Below are 20,162 nucleotides of genomic sequence, written 5' to 3' on the forward strand. Positions count from 1 at the left end.
GCTTTCTCTACAATGGGGAATTTTTTTCTTGGAAAGAAGTGAATATGAAAAGGATTTGGGGTCATGGTGGATAAACAACTGAATATGCACTCCCAGTGTGATACAATGGCCAAAAGGACTAATGTGACCCTTTGATGTAACAACGGGAGACTATCAAGTAGGATGAGAATATAGGACATATGAACTCTACATGGCACCATTATTAGAATATTGTGTTCAATGCTTGTGTCCACACTTCAGAAAGGATGTGGAAAAACAGAGAGAATTCAGAGAAAAGCCACAAGAACTGAGGACTGGATTGTATTAATTGTAAATCAGGAATGTCAGAATAATCTCTTGGCCTACAGTAGACTCTAAATCTTTACCAAATGATAAATGAATGAAGCTTTTTCATTTAAACAAGTCTGTAGCCATTTCCCTTGTGAAAAGTCTTCAAAACAGAAAATGATTGTTTGTATGATTAGTCATGCCATTTTTCCTTTAAAAAAAATCCTTTCAGGAGCTGGCATTTGCCAAGGTGACGACTGACTTTATGGTCCACAGATGATCAGAGAATTTTTTAAAATTTGCCTTAAGGTCTGGTAGACTTTTATAATGGGACAGAATGGGGCAAGGATTGGACCTTCCCACCTTGATACACACACACTACCACCAAATTCATGCATGATCCCTCTTGATTCCCTCTCAAATCTGGGTTAATGCACTCATGTCTGCAGAATTCATAAACCACACAAGGACTCCTGTGGCAGTTCTATGTTCCACATTGGCTCTACTGGACTTTCTAAGCCCTGCATAGACTTTGCAATCTCTCTGCCCCCAATTCACAAAAACTCCATTACCAAACATACATACACAACTTCACTGATCACACAACTGCATGTCCCATCCACCCAAATCCATGGTAATACACTTACTCCTGCACGGTTTATAAATTTGGAAATGCACAATTCAAATTCCCCAAAGTGTAACTCTGCTTCTGACAGACATTAATCTGCTTTCCCTTGTGGGTGCACTGGGTGGCATGGTCACACATACAGAGTAAAAATTGCTTCAGGGACTTTCTCACATTTTCTAGCCTTGGATTTCTTTTCGCTTAACTGAATATTTCCAGAGTTGCCAATGTTTGTTTCTTTAGAATGCCACTTTTCTTTTATGTTTTGTTCATAGATACAAAGTTTTTAAGGCCCAAAGAGCCATTATGATAATCTATTCTAAACTCCTGTGTAACACAGAGAATTTTACCATTTGATTTTTGCGTTAAGCCTGCAACGTCTGGTTGAAGTACAACACATCTTTTAGAAAGACAGCCAAATTTGATTTAAAGATTTCAAATGATGGAGAATCCACCACATCCAGAACTAAATTGTTCCAATGGTTAATCATCCTCGTTGTTTAAAACGTGCACTTTATTTCTAATCTGAATTTGTCTAGCTTCAGCTTCCTGCCATCATTCTGCCTTTGTTTGCTAGATTAAAGAGCCCTCTCCTATCAGAAATCTTTTCCTTGTGTAAATTCTTGCAGATCAAGTCACTTAACCATCTCTTTCTTAAACTAAATAGATTGTGCTTCTTTAGTCTCACTATTGCAGATTTTCCAGACTGGAAATGGTTCAGAAAAGAGCTACAATGATTCAGTTTTTCAACATTCTTTTTAAAGTGTTGATATCAGAACCGGACACAGTATCCAGTAACGGCCTCATTTAATGCCATTTATAGTGGTAATAACACCTCCCTACTTTTTGCCTGATATTCCCCTGCTTATACATGCAAAGATCATGATGGTTCTTTGAGCTACCATACTGCATTAGGAATTCACAGTCACTTGATTATCCACCAGGATACCTAAGTGTTTTTAAGTCACTACTTTCCAAAATACATATCCATCATGTGTTTCCTGCATGCTATTGACATACATTTATAATTTTAATTACCTTAAACTCATAGACTTTAAGGTCAGAAGGGACCATTATGATCATCTAGTCTGACCTCCCGCATGATGCAGGCCACAAAAGCTGACCCACCCACTCCTGGAATAATTCTTTCCCTTGACTCAGTTGTTGAAGTCCCCAGATCGTGATTAAGCACAATTCTGTCTGGAAATTAAAGTCACTCATTTGTGCATGGACATGGAAATGCAGCTCTTTTGTGGTTTCCTAAACTCTACATAGTTCTCAAACAGCAAATTATACATTTTGGATGTGGGATTGGTTTTGGTTGGCTGATAAAAGTGAGACCACAGAATACAGCCACAGATGAAGAATTTAAACATAATACTGGGCTAATCTGGGTACAGAAAATGCAAAGTAGAATTTTAAATGAATGAGAAAATTCTGGACACTTACACAGTAGGGAATATTTGGTGTTTTTTCTGGAAAGGCTGACAAGTAATTCAAGGCCAACCTGCCAGAGCATTCAGAAAGTTACATTCTGTCTTCCGTCACTCTCCCCCCATTTCCTGTTTCCCTAAGATTTGTGACTCATGTTAAGTTCTACAGGGGCAGAGAAAGTCCAAGTTCACTCTACTCCGATAAGATTGAGGGGTTCAGTAGTACTGTATAGATCAGTGGTTCTCAACCTATTTACCATCGTGGCCCACATATGCAGCTCTCTATGTGTTATGTGGGCCGCATCCATATATACTACCTGTACATTACAAAAAAAATAAGGTTTAGTATTTGTTATACGATAGCAATGTGATTCAAATCGACATAGTACCTTTCATTTCAACACTGGCAAATGTCTACCAAAAGCATTTTAAATTAGCAAAATAAGTAAAAACATTAACTGTTAAAATGAATTAATTTACAGTAAGGGTGGCATGGCATGGTGTATTGCCACCTTCACGTCCATGCTGCTGCTGGTGGCACAGCTGAGCTAAGCACCCAGAGAGCGCAGCTATGGAGCCTGCCTGCAAAGATGGGGTTCCCCCCCCAGCCAGGCGCTGTTCCGCATGCACCCAGGCCCTCCCACCCCGGGACTGCCCCCCAGCCTCTCCCTAGACTGCCACCCAGCCAGGGAATACCCCCCATCACCCAACCCCCCCAGGACAGTCCCCCAGCATCCAGACCACCCCCCAACATTGGGCTGGCACACAGGATGCCCTGCAGAGACAGGATGACAGAACAAGAAGCAATGGTCTCAAGTTGCAGCAGGGGAGGTCTAGGTTGGATATTAGGAAACACTATTTCACTAGGAGGGTGGTAAAACACTGGAATGGGTTCCCTAGGGGCAGGGATAGCTCAGTGGTTTGAGCATTGGCCTGCTAAACCCAGGGTTGTGAGTTCAATCCTTGAAGGCGCCATTTAGGGATCTGTGGGAAAAAATTCATCTGGGGATTGGTCCTGCTTTGAGCAAAGGGTTGGACTAGATGATCTTCTGAGGTCCCTTCCAACCCTATGATTCTATGATGTCCTGTCCAGGGCAGAAAGCCCCTCCCCCAGGACTGCCCTCTCCATCACTCAACAGGGTGGTGGTGATGGTGATTCAGTACCCTGGCTTCCTGCCAAGGCCACTGGGCCCGATCCTGCGGGGGGTGGGGAGGGTGCTGGGTCTGGGTCCAATCCTGCACCTCCCCGCCAACTCTGCACCCACGACAGGTGTCCACCCCACCCTAGTTATGGCCCTGAGGATCTCACATGAGTTGCAGCTGTGTGTTGATTAGGCCACAAGTGGCCCGCGGGCTGAGAACCAATGGTGTAGATCAGTGGTCCCCAACCTTTTTCATCTGGCGGTGGCCAGACGAGCCACGGAGGACTGTGGCGGCGGACGAGCATCCACCGAAATGCCGCCGACAAGCGGCGACGTCAATAGGCGTCGCCACTGAAATACCGCCAAGCAGCGTCATCCAGAGGCATCGCTGCCGAAATGCCCCCAAAAATCAGCAGCATTTAGGCGGCGACATCTCTGGATGACGCTGCTTGTTGGCGGCATTTCGGCGGATGCTCGTCCGCCAGCCAGTACGCGGGCGCACCTAGGCGCCCCGGCGGGCGCCATGACACCCACAGGCACTGCGTTGGGGACCCCTGGTGTAGATATTACCAACAATGTTTAGTATTATTACTTCCATAGAATTACTATTATTTGCTGAGCATGGTGTGTTCAGTGCTGCACTGTACCACAGAGAGAACATGGTTCCTACTTCCTGAAGCTTAAAATCTATTTTAAAAACTCCAAAATATATACAATGATGCACACACAAAATGCCAGGTGACTGGACAATGGATTTACAGGTGTGCATTTTAAGGAAGAGTTTAAAAGAGGAGAGCATAGAAGCCTGAAATATACATATAAGCAAGTTTCAGGGTATTTTTTGCTGTCTTGGTCAAATGTAAGCCGAATGATAAGTGAGATGTGAGATCACTTAATAAAGATTATTTAATATTGCCTTGACATTTGATGTAGTATTAGTTTATTTGCTTTTCCTCCCTCTTCTCTTCTCCAGACTTAGACAAATAGGCAGACTGAAGCAATAAGGTATATACATACACTTCATCATTTCCATCTTCAGCAAATGACTGATAAAAGGTTAGTTATCTCTTATTTCTTTGAGTGATTTCCCAAAGAGATCTTACGATTAATTTTTAGGCATGAATTTCTGATTCAGGTTTAGTCCAAGAATTATAGGGATCACCTTAAATGATGGTTATTTGGTTTTCTTCCAGATCCTTAAGATATCTGATAAGAATAGGGCTGGCCTGTTGGGATCAACATCTGTCCCTATTCCTAGTTCAAACCCCCATAAAGCAATGTAAGTGAGCTACAGATGGTTGTGCACAACACCACGCTAAGTAAAGGACCGATGCTATCTACTCACCATACTATTAACAGATTTCCTTCTCTATCTTACCATATAGCAGTCTTCCAAAATCCTTATTCAGTCCCAGTACTCATCATCCCTACACTGCTCCATTATTTGGTTATTTTGCTCTTTATAGGAAAAGATGAAGCACAGACTGTAGCAGTAACACAGTCCTAAGAACAATTTGCAACTTGTAGCACAAACAGCCAAAGCTCTTTCTACAAGTGTCAGACTGCCCTGCCTCTTGCCCCAGTGACTGAAGGCTGTAAATTTCGATTCCAGTATCTAAGGGGATATGTTTACTTCATACATCTGATCTCTTACTTGCCTATCATTATTCTTCTTCTTCCTTTACAGAAAATGGATAGCCTGAGAAAGGCCAGATCCCAGATGAGAAAGGTCCCTCCCCTACCTTTGATGCCTCAATGGATTTCAATTGGGACAAGAGAATTCTAAAACTTGAATTTTAATGTTCATGTATAGCTCCCAATTTCTTGGGAAGCATTGTTATGCTCTAACAGACAAAAAATTCTTTGTGTTAAAGATTTTACGTGAACAAAAGTTATTTAATGGGTTTCTGCCATGCTTATGTCTATCTTCCCAAACCAGAATACAAGACTGGTGTGATTTTGCACGGGCCCTTAGTCTATTTTTCCACATGTGGATTTGATTGGATAGTGGAGGATTGAGGTAAATAGGAGGGGACTCGAACACTTGGAATGAAGGAATTCACTCTCATATCTGGGGGAACAGAAGACCCCAAATTGCCTTCTCTATCACTGATTACTTCACATACTTCTCTTATCCAAACTAAATAATACTACAGTTAACTCGAAGTCTGTCTCTGTCTAAATATTTAAGTTGTTCCCTCCAGTGTACAATTTCGTACACTTTTCAACACTGATTGATCTGTCTTTGTATTGGCTTCGTAACCAACCTACCTAGGTCCTCCTAGATTTTCTCATGTGTTAGCTCTCCCTCCCCTTCTTTCCCTCCCACAGTAATGCCCATGAAGCAGCTAGTTTATATGCGTGACTAAAGATCTTGTGAGACTGCAGTTATCAAGCTATTTCAGAAGCAGAGCATCTCTGCTACATGGTGGTTTCATGTTATTTTGAAGCAGGAAGTAACATATTTTGTGAGACCTACAGAAAACTTAAAACCCAAAACATTTTATTTTAGATCTAGTGATGAAAAGTGCTTTATGAGTTCAATGAGTAATGAGAATAGCAGGACAAACTCTGCTCTCACTTATATTGGTGCTACTTCATGGAAGTCAATGTGAATTACATAGGTGACCCAAAGAGGAGAAAATGGCTCAACATAAGCAGTTACAGTACATTGGGGTGATAATTAAAAGAGCTATGAATTGTTATGCTTCAGAGCAAAAGCAGATTAAAACCTCAGATCACCTCGGTGAAATGAGTATGAAATTTCCCATCCTAATATTCATTACACTAGCAATACATTGGCAAGTTCATTATGTTTATTCAAGATTCAATGTTTTTCTAAAATATATGCTCTAGGAATTATTTTGGGAAAGTTCTATGGCCTGATGTACAGGAGGCCAGGTTCTCTGGCTGGTGTTATACATGAGATAAGACTAGATGATCACAGTGGTCCCTTCTGGCCTTGGAATTGATGAATCTTATGGTGGTTTTTGCCTTTACTTGCAGCCTACTGCTGCAGCCAGAAATACTAGACTGGGAGGACTATTGGTCCATTGTGGTATCATGATTACTTTTACTAATTAGACTGTAAGCAATGATGTGTTCAGTGCTTAGAGCACAATGTGGCCCCAATCCTGACTGAGCCCTGTAGGTACTACCCTAATATAAATGATGTTTCTTCCCCCTTCTCATCTCACAAATCCAGCTCCTTCCTATCCTTTCTTCGCAGCTTCATAGTCACACTTAGCTCCTTCCCTTCAACACTCATCACTTTTGCTCAGCCCTGTTCAGTTATTTACCTGCAACACTTTCTTGTTCCTTCGAACGTTGTTCATGAATGGCTGTAAAAGCATCAATATCACTATTTGCACACAAGCACCTCACACTGAAAACATCCCCCCACTTCAATCCTCTTGTTCAGAGATAATCCTGACTTCCATGAACTAAGTTTGGAGTCTGAGAGTAAAAGTGGTTTTTTTATCCAAGTCCATAATGACATGAATGGGCTCATTCCTTTCCAACAATTTTAGGACAGGAATTCCTACTGCCATCCCAGCTGCCTATTTTCTGATAGCTCACTTCCTTATCACCTTTCCAGGACTAGAACAGGCTTTAGTTCACATACAATTCATCAAAAGTACTTGGAGCAGTAAGAATTTTGTAATGAATTTAGCCATTACAAAATCCTCACTTCTCACCCCTGTATGGCGCCCTTCTGAGCCCACCAGGAAAGTGATGTTTGGGGCATGACCTCGAAGAAGAGTTTAAGACAAAACAAACATGTCAGTTTGGTAAAAAAACCTCATTAAAATATGTACTTTGGTGCTCAGAATTCTTGACTCGGACCAATGCACAAAGGAAAGTGTGGGATCCTTAACATCGCCTCTTGAGACAAACTTGCATTTTTACTGCGTGATTTGTTTCTCATGTAACTGGAGACAGTGTGTGGTCTACACCCTTGCTGTATCTACAGTCCGATACTTACATTCTGGGTTGCAGACGCAAAAATATCAGATGATTCCTGACTTGCACTTAATTTGTGACTCACAAATGCATTAGAGTCTATCTGAAGTTGACTTCCAATCTGCTGCTGATACACACACCTTGGGACTTTTCGCATCAATCCCTGCTGGAAATAATTTCACACCCCTCTCTAGGGATTAGGACTTTGTTACAGATCAACTACCAGAAAAAGTAATCTATTAGGACATTTGGGATTGTGATGCTATCTAAACCCTTACAGTCTGGGGGATTCCTTAAAATGCAATGCTAGTCTATCTACTGTTTTGCTTTTAAAAATCTCAATTGATTCTAGGCTATTGTATAGTTATACCAAGTTTCATGGTAGTGAATACTACAGTTAAGGCTGCAACATAATTAATTATACATCTCTACTTTCATTCACACATCACTTTCTCCTTTTTGGGTTGATATTTTTTGTTTCAACCCAAAGGAAAGGGATTTTTCAGGAAAGTTTGAAGAAAATCTTATAGACACTTTTGAGTCATAAAAGTGGGTAAACTAAATATATATTATTTATTTATAAACAGCACACTTACAAATAATTTTGTATAAAAGTATACTCAGCTGACTTTACAACTTCAAACTTTGCAGGTGGCTGGATCTTAAATAGTTTCTTTGCTACTTTGGAAAACTTGAATAACTAAAAATTATAACTGATAAATTATACTTAATTCAAAATTGGCTTTGGTACATACTGTTTATGAAATTTCTACCAAATTTTCAGTAACAGTCATCAGCACATAGGAATTGCCACAATGGATCAGACCCATGGTCCATCTAGTCCAATATCCTGTCTCTGACAGTGGCCAGCCTCAGATGTTTCAGAGGAAGGTGCAAGAAACCCCACAAGAGGCAGATGAAAGATAATCTGTCCCCTTGCAGGGCTCATCCCAATTCCTAATAGAGATTGGCTGAAACCCTGAAGCAGGAGGTTTTATATAATTTCCAATCTTTTTTAGCATTATCATAACAACTCTGGAAATTATTGTTATCCAGATAAATATCCCAACCCATTTTGAAGCTTGTTAAATTACTGGCTTCAGTGACATCATGTGGCAAAGAGTTCCACAGCTTAATTACATGTTGCGAGAAAAAGTATTTCCTTTAATCAGTTTTGAATTTATAACCTTTCAGTTTCATTGAATGTCTCCTTGTTCATGTTATAGGACAGAAAGAACAAAGACTCCTGATTTATCTTTGTGATACATATGGCAATTTCTTGTTATATCCTTGGGAGATGTTATTGAATTAAGTTTTAGTATTGTTGGGGTCCATTGTATTAAATAAATGTATTATTGTGGGCACACAATAAGGGACCTGCACAGTCTGACAACCTCTGGTTAGGAAAGAGAGAGATGTGGGTCTTTGCCCAAGAGAGATGATGGCTGAGGAGCTGGGAGCCTGGAGTGGATGCCCTGAGGGACCATGGTAGGAGAAATACAAGTGCAGTTCCTCTGAACTATAACAATCTTCTCTAAACTATTCATTATTTTACATACTTTTATCACGGCCCCTTTCTCTCCTTTCTAAAGATGATCCAATCATATCGCAGTTTTTAAAAGTCTCTTATAGGAGGTTCAGGAAAAGGCAATTATTCTGCAATGTCCTTTCTGAGAGTGCTGCATATAGTATTTTAGGTGTGACCACATCATTATTTATATAATGGCATTATACTGTCTTTTGTATTTTCCATCCCATTCCTTGTTTGCTTTTTTGACCATAATTGCATATTGAGTAAAAATTTTCATTGAGTTGGTCACAGTGATACTCAGATCCTTTTCCTGAGATGATAACTAATTTAGAACCCTGTAAGGTGTAGGAATAGTTCAAATTTTCCCCCTGCAATGTGCATTACTTTGCATTTATCAAAATAGAATTTTTGGGTGCTTAAAATGTTTCAGTGGCATTGCTGTTGTGCTTCAGTGTAGAGAATACCTATGCCAACAGGAGGGGTTCTCCCACTGGCATAGGTAATCCACCTCCCCAAGAGGCAATAGGCTAGGTTGACCTAGCACTGTCTACATTGGGACTTAGGTCAATTTAACAATGCCGCTCCGGTGTGTGGATTTTTCACACTCCTGATCCACATAGTGAAACTGACCTAATTTTCTAATGTAGACCAGGACTAATCTACCATTATTTTGTCCATTCACCTACCTTGGTTAGGGCTAGGTCTACACTTACAAGTTATACTGGGATAGCTACGTCAATCAGGGATGTGAAAAACCACACCCTTGACTGACACAGCTATGGTGACAAAACCCCCAGTGTAGACACAACTATTGATGGAAGTGCCTCTGTTGACGTAGCTAATGTCATTCAGGGAGGTGTTGTCCCTACACTGACAGAAAAACATCTGTTGGTGTTGGCTGCATTTACACTAGGGGGCTATGCTGGTGTAGATTCCACAATATAGACATAGCCTAGGTCTCTCTAAAGTGCCTCACAGTCCTTTCTAGTTTTGACTAACCTAAATAAGCTTATGTCATCCTGCATAGTTCACTCCTGTTTTCAGATTAATATATCAAACACCCGATCTAGTGCAGAACCTGGAAGCACACCACTTTAGCCATGATGAAAATTAACTATTTAATTCTACTCTTTGCTTTTTGTCCCATTGCCATTTTTTTTTATCTACCCCATGACTACTTAGTTTCTTTAGTAGCCTCTTGTTAAAAACTTTTGACAAAGGGCTTTGGAAGTCTAAATAAATGTCAACCAGTTCTCCTTTATCCACTACTTTATCAACACATTCAAAGAATTCTAATAGATTAGTGGGATATCATTTTCCTTTGCAGAAACCATAATGATTAGTCCCTATCATACCATAATCTTCCAGGCGTTTTATTATTATTATTTATTATTCTATTTTTAAATTATCATTTCAACCAATTTACCATGTGCAGATGTAATGCTTATTGGTCAGTAATTCTCCCAATCAGCCTTAAAGTCTTTTTAAAATACAGGTAAAGCATTTTTCATCCTGCAATAGTCCAGTACAATAGCTGTTTTTAACAAGTTCTTATTTTTGCTAAAAGCTCAACCACTTCATACTCTTTCATAACTCTTGGATCCATCATCTGGGCTTTGTTCAATCATCATTTCGTTCCAGCACCTCTCTCAATCTCTGGTAGTACCTCTTTTTAATACCAAAAAAAGAGCAGGTATCTCCCCCAAATCTTCTGCAGTGAAGACTGATGCAAAGAAATCATTTAGTTTCTGAGCAATTTTGTTATCATTAATTGCTCCCTTCAACTTCTGATGATCCAGCAGACAGAAATTCTTTTGCAGTTTTCCTGTTTCTGATATAGTTAAAAAATGTCTTGTTGCATTTTTTATCTAGTGCTTTGAGCAATTTGTTCTTTGAAATTCATCTCAGTCCTCTGAACTTCCCTCTTACATATTGCTTACTGTAATTTATGTTCCTGCATATTGGCATAACTAGGGTTACTGTTATAAATTTTGAAAAATCTCTTTGGCTCAGGTAACCTCTTGAACCTTGTCAACAGAAGGTGAGACTACACAGGAAAAAAAGCCCCGCAGCAGTGAGTCTCAGAGCCCAGGTCAATGGACTCAGGCTCGCAGGGCTAAACATAGCAGTGTAGATGTTCAGGCTCAGGATGGAGCCTGGGTTCTAAAACTCAAACCTCTACACTGCTATTTTAGGCCCCACAGCACAAGACCCATGAGCTAAGACCCAGGCTCTAAGACGACTCACTGCTGTGGATTTTTTTTTTCTGCATAGATGTACCCACCGTCTTATTTACTTCCTGGTTCTCCTTTTTGTTCAGCCTTCTGTGATTCTACTTTTAGTTTAAGTAGCATCCATGTCACATCCAAGGACTTTTTTCTTTACCTTTTTCCTTCAAGGTCTTTTTGACTAGACTTTATTGAAGTCTCTCTTTCTAAAGTTTAGTGTCACCGTGTCCTTTTTTGATACTTTGCTTAGGATGTTGAACCTATAACTATTAGTGGCTCAACTACTGTTAATTCTTGAATTAGATCTTGTATGTTACTTACTTTAGACTATGGCCATGTCTACAATAGCGAGTTTACAGAGGCACAGCTGTACCAATGCAGCTGTGCCGCTGTAAGATCACTTGTAGCCATTCTATGCCGATGGAAGAGAGCTCTCCTGTCGACATAATTAAACCACCTACATCGAGTGGCATTGGCAGGAGAGGGTCTCCTGCCAACATAGCGCTGTCCACACTGGTGCATCAGCTGGTGTAAGTTATGTTGCTCAGAGGGGTGTTTTTTTCACATCCCTGAATGATGTAAATTATACTGACAAAAGTGCTCGTGTAGACATAGCCTAAGCTCCTCTTGTGTGCTCTAGATAGACCTAGTTGTTCCAAGAAGCAATCAACATTTAAAAGTGTCAAGAAATTGTTTCTTTGAACTTCATTCCATTGTACCATTTGACCTCTTTATACGTGGGTAGTTGAAGTCACCCATTATTATCATTTTGTTAGACTTTGCTGCCTCTTTGATTTCTCTCAACATTGTGCACTCCATATCCTTTTGTTGATCCAGAGATCAACCATATAGTCCTACTAATATATTTACATTTTTAGCGCTTGGGATTTGTATCCATATACATTTAACTGAGTTCACTCAGACCTATCATCTCCCAAATGCACTATGAACTCCAATACTGGGAACCCTCTCCATTTCTAAATTTTGTAATCTGGGGGTAATGTTGGATTCTGTTAATCTGTGGGTAACTTGTTACACTGGTTAATTAATCTCACTGTTAAATTTGACCTTACTTGTAATCTGAATTGATCTAGTTTCAGCTTCCAGCCATTGGATCTTATTTAGTATCGCTAACCCTAGGTGTTCAAAAATCATGAGTCAGACCCCAAATCATGTCATTGACTTAAAATTAAGTTTTTTTAATAAAAAGTTTTGAGTTTTTTTCTTTGCCTTCTGAGCCTTTAGGATGTTTTGCTTTATGTTTTCAGGTTTTTCTCTGCAACCATCAGAACTAGAAGCATATTTTACTTCTTTTTTTAAAGAACTGAGTTTCTCATGTTATCTCCTGATTCTAGCAACTGTGATTTTAAGAAAAACACCAAATATTGTGAGACTTGTAGTCAAATCACAAGAGTTGCCAACACTGACGTCTTTGTCTGCTAAATTACAAGAGCTCTCAACTATCAGAAATCTTCCCATGTTGGTTTCTACAGATTATGATCAATCACCTCTTAACTGTCTCTTGGATAAAGTTATAGATATAATTTGAGTTTCTTAAAGGTCTCTCTATCTGACAGTTTTTCAGACCTTGAATCACTCTCTCTCTCTCTCTCTTTTTTTTTTTTACCCTTTCTAATCTATCAACATTCTTTTTAAAATGTGGACACCAGAACTGGATACAGAATTCTTAATACTGATCTCATTAATATCATATACAAAGGCAATACCATGTTTCTACTTCTACATGAGTTTGAACAATTATACATCCCAAAAAGAAATTATAATGAATGTTTAATTTTTAATTCTGAACCCCATGCACATATGCTTTTCAATACAGTCTTTAATTACGTGATCACATATTTCTCAAATAAGTTTCATTATCCCTAAATCTCTAATGGAAGAAGGCAGAGTCAATCTGGAGTATGGCTCTATCCCCTTTTTTCTGGGAAATCTGATATTTCTATCTTTTCAAACCCTACAAGTGAAAATAAATGATTTACCCAACATGTAATGGAGATTGGGGCATGGATGAAAAAGCTAACTGGCTGAGACTCAAGTCAGCACAGAGACAGATAATAATTACAAAATAGAGAAAAAGAGAAGTAGTGATAGAAACATTATTAGTAACCACAACTGAGGCAGTTCATCTGCCAAACATTTCTAAGGTTTGAAATTGGGGGCCATTTTGGATCTCAGATGCTTCTGGATCTCCAATTAGCAGCAAAGGTCAAAAGTGCTTTTTATAATGTGCTTATCTAGAAGGTTGTGTCCTTTCCTTTTTAATGTAGGGTTACTTCCTGCAATTATCCAAACTTGTTCATGTCAAAGATAGATTACAGCAACGTGCTTTACATGGGGCTGCACCTTCACACTGTTTGAAAATTGCAGCTAGTGCAGAATGCTGCTGCCCACTTACTAAGCAATGTTTCATGCTGAGAGCATATTATTTCCATTTGAAGTATAAGGTGTTGGTTTTCACCTATAATGTCTTAAGTGGTCCTGTGTATTTGAGAGATTATTCTCTCTTTGTGACATATTACCTCTGGAGTGCCAGAGCTAACTGGCCCCTGGTTTAGACTGGAGGGGGCTGATGGCAGGGACTTCTCAGTGAGGGATCCTTTGCTTTGGAATTATCTCCATACCCTATACTCTCCCTAGTCACAGGAGCCTGGATTTGGTGACCTTTGGGACATGCTGCAAAATTCAGTGTTTTCCCAGGCTTTTTCTGGTATAAACAGAAAGGATGATGGAGGGTGGGGGGGAAATAGGACTGAGTTTGGTCTGGATTTGGGAGGGTTTTATTTATGAAGCCATATTTATAAAGTCTGTTTGCTGCATTAGAATTAATGTTGATTTTTAAACATTTTTAATGCACCTAAAGAATATGATATATACATTGAAAATAAAAAATATATTCTGATAGTGATATTTACATGTTTGGTGACACTAAATTCTTTTATATAATAAACTGGCTCTGTAATAGTAATTATTTTGGTCAATCTAAGTGTACCCTAGATAAAGAATTTTCTTTTAACGTATGAGGCCTAATTTTGCAGCCCTTGGCCCCTTATACATGAATAATCCTACAGAAGTGAAAGGCAATACCCATGGAAGAAAGGGCTGTAGGATATGCCCATAAGTGATTAACATTTTACTACATTAATTTTGAAGCTGATTCTTGTATCATTGTATTAACAATTTATATTTTCCAATTTTTTAATTTTCAGCATGTAGCTCTCTAGTTAACTTCATTTATCCACAAAAGGCTGTTATATAGCCTTTAGCTTTATTAGTAGAACTAAAAATCTTCACAAAGGACTGTTCAGACATTTTTCTCTTCAGTGGTAACACTGATAGTTTATGTACAGTTGTGTTTAGGACGACTGACTGGTTGTACATTACTGATTTTGAAATGTAACCATGTCATCACAACTTTAGATCTAAACTTGGAGGTTAAAAAAAAAAAAAAAGCTTTTCTCATTAGCTGATGGAAATATAATGTTGTGTTTTGTATCTAAATCATATACAAGGACTTGAACCTGTAGATACTTGCACACATGCTTAACTTTATTCACGAGTAGTCCCACTGATGCCAAGGTTAAGCACATGCAGGACAGGGATGTTATTAATACAAGGACAGTAAGATATTCCAGTATACCATAATTAAGATGTATTATTTCCCTGTTTAAATGTAAACCCATATATAGGCCATCCTATTAGTTGCTCTTACAACAAGCTACAACTGTGTATCTAGATTTCAACTCTTCCAATGGGATCCACGTGCACACAGGGGCCTTACACATGGAACCTACAGCAGGATCTGACCTAATTTTTTTTAAATGGCACTGTATTGTATTACCTGAGTATCAGTAGGTTATAACATAAATAAAGATGATATTATACATACACACAAGGGGTCAGTATGTATAATATCTAAGCTTTTCTGGCCATTGTGCCTGGCGTGGTATAAACATCCTTTAAACGAAGATAGTCTCTGACCCCATAAATTTAATCGTAGGCCCTAATCCTGAAACCAGTTACACGTGCATGGACCTTTGCAAACAGGTGGAATACCACTGACTTCAGTGGGACTCTGAGATTGGGAAATGTCCACCTGTACAAAGCTAGTTACAGAATCAGGGCCTAAAATCAGATACTGAACTGTATTGTGTGTATGTTTACATACATTAGATACATTAAATAAGATTAGTGAGAGTTTCTCCAACCTTTTTATTTTGTGGACATTTTTATTCTCTCATTGATTTAACACTCCAATCTACCAATGTTTAGTTCTCAAAATAGTTCCTTCTATGGTGTCTTAGAATGGGTTCAGCTTCCTTCTTATAGTAAAAGGATAACAATTTGAAAAACTGTATTAGGTTAAAATGTTCAAACTTCCATGCACTACGGGATATCCTCTTTTTTTTAAAAAACCCTATCAATATTCTATATTTTGTGGGTGAACATCTGAAGACCTGTATGCTCAAATGCAGCACTTACATACTGCACTGCTGTAGATTTTGGTATGGCATGAATATTGACTTCATGGGTGTTGCTTGAGGACAGAACTGGTCCTCAAGTATATTTGTCGAGGATACTTTTCATAATGGGAATATGGTTTAATATAATAATACTTTGCTCTGCTCTAGCACTTTCATTCCGAGTTCAAATTGCTTTACAAACCTGAATTAAGCTTCAAAATGCCTCAGTGCCTCTATCTTGTATTACTGTCCATTTCCGATTTGTTAGCAGAGGACCATATATTGCAAGACTGGCTCAAAGATCTTTCTGTTCTCCTATTGTTATATACAATTTACGGTTTTAGTTACTGAAGAGTCAGTGTCACATTTGGAAAGTCACCACAGGGAACTGCTTTTCAGAATTAAATACGACTTCAGAATTGAAATTAATAAAAACTATCTGTCTTCATGAGCTTTGTAGTATCTGGTTCTTGAACAGGGAGCTCAGTTGTGTGTGAGAAAGGCACACAAGGCAAGTCACTGACAGACAAGATGGCACATGAAGGTACTCCAGTAGCGCACTATGCTCTGCTACAATTAACCGAACTCTACAGATACATTATGTGAGCAATCGGCCTGCTCACTGACCAGCACACCTGTGCTTCTGTCACAGCCTCTGCTGCTATAATCTGTTCAGAGGCTCTCCTCTCTCTTTGGATCAAGATGTTAGAAACAGATATTGATTACACTTACAACAGGTACTGACGCTGTGGGAACCTGTGAATTGAGGATAATTTGCCTCCTTAGCTGAGCCAACACTCAGATCCTGGATCAATAATTATGGAGGGCAGAATCCACCTGTATCCCTCGGCTCCATTAGAAATATAGAAGTAAGGGGAGAAGTAGGGGAATCTCTCAGGATTTCAACAGAAAGCCCATCCTCTTTGAGTGGTGTTTGCCCAATATGGAAAGTGGCTCACCAGACTTTGCATTGTATCACCAACTATGATAGAAAGTAATAAACCCCATAGGAGCAACTGAACATGTCCATACATTCAGCATTAGTACACTAGCAGCTTTAGTATACAACTGCAGTTGATGACAGGACGAAAAAACAGTTATAAAAGAAATTATCTTAAGAGACACAGTGTGAAAGGTTAAAGAGCAGTAGGATACTATACTATACTACAAAGCAAACAGGTGGGCAGCTCAGAGAGAAAAAACACATAGTTCCTCTGGTTACAAATGTACACTTGGGAAATAAAAACAATTCCACTGCACTAGGAGCAGTAAGGGGGTGGGGATGGGGGTGGGGGGAGGATACGGCACTAGGAGCATAAGGCCAATGGAATGGGGTAGAATAAAGTTTCTCTTACCTGCAGCAATTTTCCTTCTGCTGGAGTAACCTCAGCAACATTAGCAAACACCCCTTCCAATGTGATTGGCTCCACTTTTAAGGGGATCACCCTAATAATAGCCTTCTGTGCTGCTGACCTCTCTGACTCCGCTGCCAGTGCCAGCCCAGTATGGCCAAGTCCGACCTGCAGTGTAGCCATTAGCAGCCAAGGCCAGAGGACAGCCAGCTGCAGCTGGGGGCCAGCACTCATGCTACCAGCTGCAGCAGTGCACTTCGGCCACACATATCGCTCAGGAATGCGTCCTCACCCCACCAGCAGGTTCCAACAGTTGACAGAGCTGGTTAAGTATAGAGCTTTTGTGTGTTTCCAGTCAGTGGGGCAGATGGGAAGGAGAGGAGAGGGGCTCAGGAACCTACAGCCCCTTCCTCCTGGCACTCCTTATAGGGTTCCTCTTCTGTTTCTCACCATAATGGTTTCTCTTCCTTGGTGCCACGTGCCCAAAGGCCTGTGGGGCCTTAACAAAATTAAAAACAAAACACCAACAATCTAAATCAGACGTTTCTCCTTCTCCTCCAATGGATAAATCCAGAAAGATCAATATAAACTGAACAAACGGGCATTAAAAAAACCCAGCCAGGACATACAACAACACTATGTAGCATTTCAGTCCTGCCTGAGCTAATCACAGAGCGAGTCTCTGCCATGCAAGAAGTGTCTCTATAGCTCCTGCCCTTTCAGGATTACATTTCAGGATGATCAGCAGGTCGAACACATCAATCTTAGATGCACTTGGCCTTTTCTCCAGCTAGTTATCTTCTCCACATATCTCATTCCCAAGAGCATAAGCTCTTCCGATTTAATGTTAATTTCAAGTATCAGTGTCTTCCATCAACTCCACATATTAAAGAATAATGTTGGAGGAGAGCGGATATTCCCCTTCGATAATTACAGCAGTATTTTTAAAGTTCAGTATAAATAATAAGTGTTTGCTATTGGGCTGTCCTCCAAATTTATTTGATCCCTGACATCCCTGTTCTGTTAGAAATGCCTCGCTCACTTGGGCTCAGGGATCAAGATTTATTCTCCTGGTTCAGCACAAGGATAGGAAATCACTAGTAATCTGTGTTTGGAGTCTGTTTTAAAGCACATATCTTCTGATCTTCAGTTCCCAAAATTCATTAGATGAACAAGAGGCTTCTCAACCTATTTTCAAATTCCCAGGAGGTAAAAACGCCCCCAAAACATTTTAAAAGTTTAGGCACAGGCTTTGAGCAAAAAGTTACCAACATGTCCTTGTTTTATGCTATTCCTGTGCACGCTCAGGAACTGCTGTAATTGCTTTCAAGCACATGTTAATACAATGGTAAATAAAAGCAACACACACACAAAAAATCCATATGGGCTACCCAAAGGTCACACAAAAAGTACTGAAGAGTCTTCATAATTGTAGAGAGGGGATAGAGAAATTCAGCAACTAAAATGACTTGGGACACTGATCATTCTCCTGAGAAGGGAGATATGGATTTTTAAGAGAGATCTGCAAACCTGCTGAGTAGTCTGCCTGCAGGAATCTCCAGGGGCTGAAACAGATGGAAATGTTTCTATAAATCCTGGACAAAACCAACTTTTAACAGCTTAGAAAAAACTGTCTGTTATTTTACTAACCTGTAACTTAGAAAAAAATAATTCTCTCTCCCTCTCTCACACACACACACACACACACGCACGCATGCACAAAATGCAGGTAGATAGGAATGGAATTCCACAGCCCGAAAGACAATCCAACAAGATCAAAGGTAGAAATTTACTCCAGGCTGAAAGTTCCTGGGCCAGGCATGGCTGAAAGTTAAGTGTCCAAATGCAATCGAAAAAGCTTAGAATGAATCCAAAAGCATTTCTGAATACTCCATTCAAATAAAAGAGTCTCTCTTCTCGTTACAGCACATACAATGATCAGCTCGAAATGTGCGGCGCGAGAAAGAAAACAAAGTTTGGAAATATCAGCAACAATCCAGCAGCAAACCTAGGCAGACTGCTATCAGTATTAAAGTAGGCAACAAATCCCAGAAGCAAGGACTCTGAATCCTGAGGTGGACTTGGAAAGTTATGTAGATGTCGTGGAAGAGCTTTCCTTCCAGAAAAGCACTTCTGGATCGACTCCCTGGAGGAGGAAGCCTGTGGTTTGCAGTTTGTGTTCCTCAGCTCTCTGCCTCCCTCCCCTGGGACTGCAAGCTTTCTCTCTACCTGCTGACACAAAGTGAGGGTGGAGCAGCCATAGGCAACAACCCCACCCCCTTGATGTCTGGTTCTCAATGCTCCTGGACTCCCTCTCCTGATCCACAGCTAAATTGCATTCAACACATCCCTTACTAACTTACTAACCGATTAAGCTATCACATATAAATCAGGGTCATTGACTGGTCCTTCAAACTGACATTAAAGCAAAGTCTGTGCCCAACATAGCAAAGATAAAAATAAATAATAAAATAAATTAAAATGCTAAGTCAGATCAATAAACAAATGAAGTAGGGAATTTATCAGTGTGATGGCAGGCTCTTTCCCAGCCTTCCCGTGACACTCTGAATGGCATCAAGCCAGTATCTGAAGCAACTCCCCTCAGTAGAATGTACTGATTTATTGCAGCCTTATGTCTTCGGCCCTGGGAAGGACTCCGTCCATTTCACGCACAGCTTTTCTTCAGCTCTTGCTAATTTAGATTCAGTAGCCCTTTTCTAGTTGCTACTGCAAGAACGTTTCAGGTCAGGCTGATGTCAGAGGTCTGGAATTCAACTGTTATTCTCCTCTGACATCACTGGGAGGTGAATAATACTATAGGTCAGACCTATAACCTCAAAGTTAGGTTGCAAGTGGAAGTTTGTAACTAGGCATGTGATGGATCTGTGTTGACAAGGAATCTCAAAGACATATAAAAAAACCCCCAAGTATATGCCATACAGAAAATATGCTATCCTATCCATCCAGCCTCTCATTAAGCTAGTTAGGAGAGAATCACTATAAAACATGGTGCTTATGAAAAAGGAATTGCATTCAAAAACATGACCGATTAATGACCCTTTGGGTACACATGGAGCCAAATTCATCCCTGGTGAACTCCACAGAAGTCAATGGAGTTACACAAGGGGGAGATCTGGTAG

General features: G+C 39.9%; 1 protein-coding gene across 1 annotated transcript in view; it reads right to left on the reverse strand.

Annotated features, from left to right (window-relative positions):
• Positions 1–18,655, reverse strand: part of RNF43 (ring finger protein 43) — a 117,450-nt gene extending 98,795 nt beyond the window's left edge. The window contains exon 1 of the mRNA XM_026658527.2: positions 17,026–18,655. Coding sequence (XP_026514312.1) covers positions 17,026–17,256 — 231 coding nt within the window. The 5' untranslated portion in view covers positions 17,257–18,655. The remainder of the gene's footprint in view (positions 1–17,025) is intronic.
• Between the last annotated feature and the right edge of the window lie 1,507 nt (positions 18,656–20,162).

The sequence above is a fragment of the Terrapene carolina genome, unplaced genomic scaffold (assembly GCF_002925995.2).
Source record: "Terrapene carolina triunguis isolate 2854851 unplaced genomic scaffold, T_m_triunguis-2.0 Scaffold454, whole genome shotgun sequence".
Classification (NCBI taxonomy): domain Eukaryota; kingdom Metazoa; phylum Chordata; order Testudines; family Emydidae; genus Terrapene; species Terrapene triunguis.